General features: G+C 33.9%; 1 protein-coding gene across 2 annotated transcripts; it reads right to left on the bottom strand.

The window, feature by feature from the left end:
- Positions 1-6,419: 6,419 nt before the first annotated feature.
- On the bottom strand, positions 6,420-10,342 carry LOC113869350 (BTB/POZ domain-containing protein At3g50780-like). Of its 2 annotated transcripts, XM_027505640.1 has the most exons (3): positions 10,053-10,342; positions 8,804-9,730; positions 6,581-7,764 (listed from the first exon to the last, which is right to left on the bottom strand). In XM_027505640.1, the coding sequence occupies exons 2-3, from the start codon at positions 9,425-9,427 to the stop codon at positions 6,817-6,819; spliced, it is 1,572 nt and encodes a 523-aa protein (XP_027361441.1). In that variant the 5' UTR covers positions 9,428-9,730; positions 10,053-10,342; the 3' UTR covers positions 6,581-6,816. The 2 variants fall into 2 exon arrangements, with proteins under 2 accessions (XP_027361440.1, XP_027361441.1); XM_027505639.1 differs by having other exon boundaries at positions 6,420-7,764; positions 8,804-10,342.
- Between the last annotated feature and the right edge of the window lie 216 nt (positions 10,343-10,558).

Genomic DNA, 10,558 nt, shown 5'->3' with positions numbered 1-10,558 from the left:
TCATGATACAAGTGTTGATTTTTTATTTTTTGTTTCTTGGGTAAATAAACCGAGCTATTATCCGAATACAAAGATCGATGATACACCAAGAACTGTGGGGGTAGAGAGACTCCCATAGAATCAAATTACAGCATTAATAACTTATAAATATTTAAAGGATGTGACTCTAGAATTATCATCCTAGACTGTTACGAACAATTCTTGTTGCCTTGAAAGTCAACACACTCGTTCCTTTCATGAAAGATGTGGTTATTTCTTACTGTCCAAATTCAATTCCACTTGAGCATTTACTTATTCTTCACACCACTCCTCAACCCTCAGTGCTGCCAAGAGACACCCATCCAGACTCTACAACAACGTTGGTGCGCATAGTTTTTATATAGTGTCGAATGGATAGTCTTACATTACATATTGTCCACTTACATACCCTTCTAATTATTGTCATGAATGTTTCTAAAATTTATTGTAATGAATCATAGGTTATCCCAAGCATGCCTGTTGAGAAAAACATGCATATTTGTTATGAACCTTAATGAAATTTACAATGGGACCACATAAAATCTACCAATAAGGGAATTTAAAGTCGAATGCAAAATATGGTGTCTTTGTAATTGAAAAGCCGACAAAGTGCCCCTCTTTGGCAAAGTCATTTAAACTTCAAACGGTGATTGAAAATGATTTCTAAAATGTAAAATATAGAAGTATAGAGCCAATCCTCGTGTTTCCTTTTTTTTTTTTTTTTTCTTTTTATAGGTAGGATGAACATAAAACTGCAGTTAACTTCTATTTAATATAGTGTGATATTTTCATGTCGTATACGAAAGGAAAAGACTTCCATCGTTTTCTAAAGTCTTAAGGCCATTGATTAATTTACCAATAAAATTATTATTTGTTTAGACTAATATGGATCTTGTTACATGTCATATATTAAGAACTTAATTTCGGTCTGTAACGGCTAAGAACTAGAGGGAAGGAGAAAATTGACATTGTAACTGAATGTAATTCATACTTTAAAATAGGTGTAATAATAGATGAGTGGTTGGGTATAAGATGTATATATAATATAAACACTTGAATAAAAAGCATATTCTATATAGGTTATTTGTATAGCTGAGAATAGTTATGCAAAAGATTAAGTCATACTAGACAATGATGTTTGTAAAAATATTTTTAACTTGCCTATGAAAACAAAAATGAAAGTAGTATCAACCAAATTATAATTATGCGTTGCTGCTCATTTTCCTAAAATTCATACACGAAGCATTCGTTGCTTATCCAGAAGGAAAAACCAAATTTCAGTACGTCCTTGAAAGTTGAAATTGTACTACATTTCTAGATCAGGACGTGTTTAGATGATTTCTGGACACCTACAAGCTTGTCAATTCCGTTTCTGTTATATGTAATTAATATGGGTAGAATAGATCAACTGGAATTTGTTGTGGTATGTAAAACAAAAGCCACTCGTTTATTCCGTGAAAACCAAAACAAGAACTTGCAAAGCAACAAGCACTTCTCACCTAATATATTTCTTGTTGTTTGAGAAACACCACATATTACTAACCGAAAGAGAGCCTTCTCCACATCCAATTGATTTTTTCAAGGTTGTTTCGCAGCAACGATCAAGATTGCCTTTTGAATATATTCAACTATATGTGATTTCACACGAGTTTTTTTTTAATATAAGTTTTGGGATTTACGTTAAGATGTGGAAGTAGTTAGCTAGATAGTTACACATGCAGCTGCCACTATAAAAACACAAATTTGAAGGAATGAAAGATTCTTTTTCAGGTTTTAACAATATTTACTTATTTTACAGCAATGTCGCTGTCGTTAATATTTGGCTTCAAAAACTCCGAAGTAAAACTTAAAGATTAGCTGAAAGATTCAGTAGTGTATCTTTGGATTGCTTCAATTCATGAAAATAAATAATTTTGAAAAAAAAGCGTTTCAAAACACCACCTTAATTGATGGTGTTCAAGAACAAGGGTACAGGTTTCTGATCAATGGACCATACTCACCATAGTAAATATTGTTTATACATTAATTAGGAAATCATAAGGCCTTATGGTATAAGTATCTTACCAAAAATATAAATAGTTTGGAACTTAAACATAGTCTTGGTCCAACAATGGATAACTGCATGAACTCTGCTACACTGAAATTGCGTACTTTTTTCCGGTTGTCCTTTAATTGAATAGGGAAGCCAGCTAAAACTGCGTTACGGATAGTTACATCGTCATTGGAGATACTAATTGGAACCAATAATACGTTTCTTTTTATTGATTAGATTATTAAATAAATTGAATTTTCAACCATTCTTCTTAATTTAATTTCAGAGTTCTACCTACTTTACAAGATAATTTGTTTTGACTCTAGCTAACATTAAAGATTCGAATGCTAAGTAATAACCAACAAAAAATTAATGTGCGAGTAAAATGTTTTGATAACGTTGTGAAGATAAAATTGTGGATTCATTAACATTAACAATAGGGGAGGAAGTGGGGTCCTCTGGCGAGACAATTCATTAACATTTAACAGGAAGAGAGACAATGGAATAGGGTGGCTACAACCTAGTCGATGATGGAGGGAATCCCCACCCTAAAATTGTTTGTTTGTCTTGTATGGTTGCAACATAACTTGCACATTGAATAGAGGAAGAAGCTGACGAAAAATTGATACGAGGGCCTTCAATTCCAATCCATTTAATGAAGGAGCCCACTGTTGCCATCACCAATGAGCATTTTGCAGGAAGGAAGTGCTCAGATGACAGCAAATTGGGCTGGGCCCACCATTTGCAATGTGACAGAACAGAAAGAACAGGTATCCGTCACCCGCCGGATCCCAATGGATGGGTCCCAAAAGAAAATTCTTATATGGAGATGACATGAGGCAGATGTATATTGAATCATTTAATATTTTGAACTGTTTATGGAGTAACATATTGGATATTTTTTAAGTTTCTAAAATATCAATGTTTTAACTTTATTTTTAATGCATTTTAATTCCTAATCAGTAAGACACTTGTTAGCACATTCTTGTAATTATCATTCATTAAGTATTGACATTGATTGATGATTAGAATTCATTCAGTCTTGGGCCCGGGCCCATCTGTGACCCATTGAAAAATTTATGCAACTAAAATTGATGGAAGTGAAGAGAAAGGCTTATGTGGGTTTGATAGACTATGGTATAATCAGCCCATGTGGTGCTACCAATGCCAATTGTGATAGGGAGACACGCTACAGAGGAATTGCTGCTTTTTGGGTCACTGCTCTGTCCATGGCTAGCTACGTAATCATATAATAATTTTTATAAAGCTATAGAACCCTTCTTTGTGTTACATGGCCCATCTTCAGAGCTCACTCCTCACGCCTTCTCCCAATTCAATATAAATATTAGTTCGTGGTCCATGCTAATCAGAAAAATCTGCCAGTGCTTTCTTATCTTTTGAATGAAAAAATTATGTAAGAAAAGTTCAAGATTATATTTTTTTATGGTGTACGGGCGGGAAATATGATACATGTGATGATACTCACCGAGGTTTGATTTTTATACACATGTAGTAGATAGTAATATCTTTTTTTTTATCATCCCTTGAAACAGATTGATGGTAGTGATGTATGTTATTTCATTCACATAGACGCAAATTAAAGTTTCTTTTAAAAAAACCAATTGGGTCTTGAGCTATATTTTTTGAAGTTTTTATAATGTGTTTTTCAATTCTTTAATAGAGCGTATCTTTTAATGGTAGATTTTGAACTTAAACTTTTGCATTCATGGTGAAGTACTAGCGTATCATATCATCAACTACTATAAATTCAAATGAATACTAGATATTGCAGGATATTTTTTTATATTAAACTAAATTCTCAAAAATTAATGATCATAATGAATGCGAAAAAGCAGCGACGCTAACGGAGGATAAGGTTGGGACTAAAGGGCCTGCAAACAACTTGGCAGTGGGTATTTACAAAGCGCACATTTATCTAGCAATCATCACTTATCGGGAGTGATCAGGTCAGGACCACCTAAGCATTCAAGTCCATGGCTGAACAAAGTCCTTTGTATATATCATCAATTATCATGCTACTTTGCTAGATTATGCTTCTTTAACAATTTTTAAATGGAATCATACACACCATGATAGAATGCGGTTTCCCTTCACTGCTGAAAGAAATTAAACCAAGAAAGTTGCATGTAATACTAAATATATTAGCTTATAATCTGTGCTGATCCAACCAATCTTCTTACCTGTACAATGAAAAAAGTCATTTGTACATATGATTCTTACTAATATACGCAAATTAAGAATATAATAAATCTTGTAGACCAAACAACAACCCCACACCTAATCCGATAAAGCATTCATACTAAAAGTGCTACTAACAATCCCATCAAATAGGTACAGATATTCATTAAAGAATTGTGAAACATTACTTGCTACAGTATAATGTGTTTCTAATGTTAAAAGAAAAAGAAAATAACCCATCCATTGGTATATAACATTTAGAAAATTTCCAAATAAAATGCATCCCGTAAAATATCACAAGGACCACCTAGTCTTGGACCCCACACACGTGTGTGTGTGTGTGTGTGCGTGTGTGCGTTTTTACAAGAATTTGTAAAGGAGGCGAGGGAGAGGGGATAAGAAAAAATTTCTAGGAAATTAAACTTGCATACTCCCTGATTCACATCTCACAATTTAATAAATAGCTGGCTGAAAACAGTTGATTCTACTTTTTTTAATTATTGATTAAAAAGCTTTTATTTTGTTGATCATATTTAGAGGAATCAATATAATGAATCTACACGTGCTTCTCTGTCTGACTTTAAAAAAATAAAGGTGCGTACATAGATATCAAATGTATTATTATATATTTGATTATAAGATTATGCAGTTTGTACATCTATATGTATCTTTTTTTTGTCAATATCATTATATGTCTATGTATTGTGGTTAATAAGCCCGTTTGCTTTTGGTCGAGTAGAATAAGCCCATCTGAGAATCACAACCAAGCCACCGTTTTTGTTTAGATTCTCTGTGTTTCATTATTTCTTTTTTGATTTGGTCCATGTGTTTCATTGTACCAAAAAAAAGCGACTTACCCGCGTTTTCTTTTGTACCAGGCTCTGTTTTGTTTTGTTTCGGCTTTTTGGGTTGTTTGGGATTTGATCTTTATCCTCGACCAAAGAAATGGTCTTGACCCAACTCCAGCAACAATGGAGAGAGAGAAGGGGAAGATATGTAAGGAAAGGAAGATTCTTTTAAACCAATTAAGCATTAAAAAGTTATTTCTATTTTAAATTTTAATAAATAACTACTAAAAACTGCTTTTTTTTTTTTTATCTTGTTTCATTTTAAAAAAACTGTACTGAAATGTTATCTTAGTCTTTCATATATAAATTGTTAAAAACAGAAAAAAAGAAGTAAATTTGATGAAATTTCTCTAGACAAACATTTTCATTACAATCTGAGAAAATAAGAAATAAAAATAAAATATTTAAAAAAAATAAAATTCTAAACACACTTATTACAAAATCAGTAATAATAGAGTTTTAACTTTTTAAATTATAAATTTATAATTAATAACGAAGAGGCAAATTCAAGGATTAAACTGTTAGAACTTGGAAAAGCATCTTAGATGCATTCAATATTCTTTTTATTAAACATCTAAAACACAATTAGATGAAAAGCATGTGTTTGAACTATGAATGTTTCCTTGGAAATATGGAGAAAATATCAATTGGCAAGATATTTAACATAAAGAATGCAATTAAATTATTCTATTCAAACGAGAATAATCAAACAACAAAAATTAGATACGCATTAGATTGTGATGTATTGTAACATGTAAGTAGGAATCTAGAAAATGTGGAATTAAAGGGAATTGTTAAGTTGGAATTAGAAGGAAAGATAGTTATGCCAAAGAGTTAGGTGGCACACAACCAAATCAGAGGAACCAAAAAAAAAAAAAAGGTAAAAACGTGAGATAAAAGAGAAAAAACGTTTTATGGAAGGACTATTTGCCATAAGCTCATTATATGTGTGGTATGCTTTTCTTTGAATATTCTCTCTACTTCTCTATGATATTGTTCCCTTCTTCCTAATCAATTTTCTTTTGGTTAAGGGTCATTGCATCTTCAATCATTTCCACAAATTCAGTTGTTTTGTTTCATTCATTCAGTTTGAGATCATATACCATCATGATATTTCATCCATATTAGTACCGATTAATTTTCGTTGTACCCAATTGGTTTATTAATATACACTTTTTCCTTTTATTAGTTAAGCTACTGTTTCATGTATTTAATATAAATGTTAGTTAATTTAATATATGGTTCATATGTAAATAGAAAGAACTTTTCCCTTTTATTAGCTAAGCTTATATAAGAGGTATTCAATCACAAGTAATCATAATATAAATTCTCCAACTTATAATATATTTGTCTCTTCAAATATTTCGATGTGGGCCATGAATAGTTCACTTTAATTCAATAAAGATATCATTAAACCACTTCTTTATAACGAAAGAACTGATTTCCATTCAAGCCCTCCGAAAAGCTTATATATTAAGCAATTACTTACAATTCAATGAGTGATTTGTATGCATGGTGTCAATTTTCCTCAGCACCCCCATGAAATGGCCATATATATACAGGTCTCAAAACTAGTTAGCAGCTGAAGTAAACCATATTCGCAAATAAACATATAATTTATAATTTCTTAGAGTAGTCAACTAACTCAAGAGAGAAACTCCAATCCAAAACCATTTTAAGATATATTTATGAACACATCATATGCAACTTTGACAACGTTCAACTATCTGGCTTGGCATTATTACCTTGGCCTTCCACATATGGTCTAACGAAAGTTCTCCTCCACCACACCTCAAAAGCTCTTTGAAGATTGGGACAGCCATCGCCAGTTTTCAAGAAACTTCCAACCCAAGAAAGCAAAATACTCTGTTGATCCTCCAAAGGCAAAGTGAGAATTGTCCTTCCAATTCCTTCCTCAACAAGTTTCCTATCAAATGACCTGCACCCGTGCTGTAACCAGTTGTAGTCATTGATTAGAGGTTGCAGCCATGTGTTCAACAGCAACTGGCGCGTGTTTTTCGATGGCAACAACTCACCTCTTCCAATGCCAACATATAGTCTTCCTGAAATGCAGCTAACATGATAGCGGAATACAATAGGAAGCTTTCCGTGTAGGGCAGCCAATTCCTGTTGGTTTGCCCACATCAGCGCAAACTCATCGGCAGCTTGTTTGTCAACTAAAATCTCAAGCAACCATGACAAGTTGTCAGCTTCAAGAGCTATGCGTTTTACTATAGGTTCTCTGTTATCACTAGGTGAGTTTGCAAAGTCTGGTTCTGCAGCCTGGTCGAACAAAGACAATAAAGAATCCAAGCAGCTACGGCATGATCTGTAAATTGTGTCATTACAGATGTCAGCTGAACCTGCAGTGTTTGGAAGACTGTTATTCTCCCTAAGGAGCTTTAGAACAACTGATTTCATCTCTCGGCGACCTTTCTCCTCGTTGCTTTTGAGAACAAGTTCAACAATGTGGGAGAGAGTATCTTTTGGGGCATTAGAAATATCAGAAGAAACTCGTTTTAGCACTGGATTGACCCCAATTCCTTCTCCTTGGAGTTGTAGTACAGTTGAGATCACCTTTTCTTCTTCTTCTCCATTCCAAGGGACTGCCTCCAGGTACTCCAGACATGATTGGATACATGAATTGAAGCCAAGGAATTCTGCAACCTGCAAAATAGTTTCTTTAAGGTTATATCAAGAACTTTTTAAATATCTCCCCAAATATCTACTGCCAAGGAATGCTAATAGTAGATTAATCATTAAACAGACAGAGAAAAGCTATGGATATGCAGATAATAAAAACTCCACCCATATCAAAATATCAAATTCCCAGCAAAGAAAATAAATTAATAATGCACACGACACACTGGTGTTTCATCAATCAATATTCAATGTTCATTCCTAGCAAAGGATAAAATGGTGAAACAGGGGGGAGAAAGATTTGAAATGGAGACAACACCTTTCATAATGAAGCCTAATAGAGAACAGGTAAGAACTTGACCCATGATAAAATACTATGATCTTACAGGAATCCGGGAATATGGACTATATCCTACTAGGTAATCTGACTATTTTTTAAGAGGGGAAAAATCCGTGTGACACCATGATTATATCATGATCATCACTGCAATTCACAGCAATCACATTCTACTCTTCAACTCAACTTTTGATCTTGCCGTGTCAATAGTATATTAGTGAACAATTACACATTTCAGGCTATTTATTTATATATACTTGGCAAAAGTTACAATGTACACAACCATAATAATTTTACAACTATGACTCATTGATTGTTTTATCATCATCACTATAGTGCACATTCACAGCACATTTTAATTACTTCATTTCCAATGTACCCCTAACAAAAAGAATCCTCTATGTGAAATTATATATTGGTGAACCAAAAACCAGGCTAAAAAGACGAGCATGAATTAACTTGAAAAGGGATATAATTAATGACAAACTTTAAATATTCCGTTGTGAAGATATAAATATAAGCCTCCAAGGAAGTGTAGTATTTCAGACAAACAAACTGCACCAAAAAAATAATCAGAAAATTATAAATCACTAAGAAGTAAGAACAAAAGGTAATAGCAAATAACATATTTCTTCCCCTCAGAAATGCCTTATACAACAGAGTTCAATTCGAGCAATAGCAGTCAAAGCAGATGAGGAACAGCAAAGCATGACAGAGTAAGCAAATTACCTTGAGTATCCGAAGAATCCGAGAAACACTTTGCTTCATCAGCCGCTGTTTCATTTCTTTGCAGTACATAAGCCCAACAGTTTCAACATATATTTCAACATCCTCACAATCATCAATTTGGAGACATGACAAACCAGATTGTTCACAAAGTTTATCAGCAAAGAAACTACTCTTCTCTGTTAAAACATCTCTGTGCACACTTAACTTCACACAAAATCCCTGCTTTCCCAGAAGAAGCACCTTCACATCACAAGTTCCAGGTTCACCAAACTCAATAGCAACCTTTTTGGGCAAAGATTCAATTTTGGCTCTGGGTGCTCTCTGTGTAGGCACAGATGTGCTAGCTGGAGGTCTTTCTGGATCATTACATTCATCTGAAAGCACCAATCTTGATGGGGCAATCACTGATTTTCTCTCACTCACTGAAACTGGCTTTTTCTGGGAACTAGTCCTTGGTGGTGGTGAAGAGGGTTTGGGCTTATTCAGAGGATTTTGAGCCTTAAGGCTTTTCTGAAACACAACAGGAGAAGGGCAACACCAAAATCCTTCAGGGGTGACAGCAATTGGAACATTTTTAATCTTTGTTTGACCTTGCTCCACCCGGGTAAGCTTAACATCCCCCATATCTAGCAAGTGACAAGGATTCACAAGCTAATATGGAACATTAGATAGCATCACAGGGAAAATGATGCAGTGGAGAGACGAGTCTTAGTTTTTCAATGTAACAACCAATTGGTTGTATTGGCAAGTCAAGAGAAGAAATATGTATGCAGATGCAAACTTTGCCCCTCTCTCTTTGAAATTTCAGTTCTTCCCTTGAATCATGCAGTCCTTTCCCCTCTCATAAAATATGAAAAATAAGCAAAATGAAAAGCTGCAAGTGCAACTTTTGAAGCTGATCTAATTCCCCCAAAAGAACCGGCACCACTGCAGTTTCACACAAATTGCATGGAACATGAGGAATGTTCAATCAATGTATTGAAAATTTGACATTTTTCTCAAATGGGAAAAAGGATTTGAAATGAAACCCAAGCAAAAATGACAGGAAGTTATGCAGAAGTACGTAATTTCTATTTAAGTTTTTTCCACGACAAAAGTAGTTGGAGCATTTTCAAAAGTATAACCGACAAGTTCTATACCAGACCTCATCAAAGTTAACCACAGATCAGCACACAGAAAATGACCCTTCTCTCTCTCTCTCTCTGGACACAAGTCACTAACTAGTAAACGGCAAAAACAGAAAACTCACCAAACATTGGTCATATGAGAAACCTCAGAAATCCCATGTCTTATCTAATGCTTTGTCTCAGCTCAAAAATGATTGAACAGAAGCTCAAGTGTTGACCATCGAGGGAACCAGTGAGAACAGAGTTGCAGGGAGGAATAATGAGTTTAGTAAATAGTCCCTCTTTAATTTGAAAAGTTGAGAACACCACGAGACCCGAAAAAGGAAAAATGGAATGGATGATAGCTCATGCCTCATGGGTTGTGTTTCTTACTTTCTACTTTAACAGTTCCATGCTTTTGATGATTTGGGTCTTTGAATTTACATCACTTGGCCCTCCAGGATTAAAACAGTTATCTTCTCTTAATTAAAAATATAATTTTTTAAAATAATTTTTTTTAAAAAAAAGTAATCACCTTTCTTTTATCTATACACAACTCAGCAATCAAACAGCAAACAAGCATGCCTCCCATTTTATTGTTTTGTATTTTATTTATATATTATTGTGAGATTCTTTATGTATACCACTA

Source organism: Abrus precatorius, unplaced genomic scaffold (genome assembly GCF_003935025.1).
Source record: "Abrus precatorius isolate BTA unplaced genomic scaffold, Abrus_2018 Scaffold6, whole genome shotgun sequence".
Taxonomy (NCBI): domain Eukaryota; kingdom Viridiplantae; phylum Streptophyta; class Magnoliopsida; order Fabales; family Fabaceae; genus Abrus; species Abrus precatorius.
Note: the sequence above shows the minus strand (reverse complement) of the source record. Positions and strands in the feature narration are given on the sequence as shown.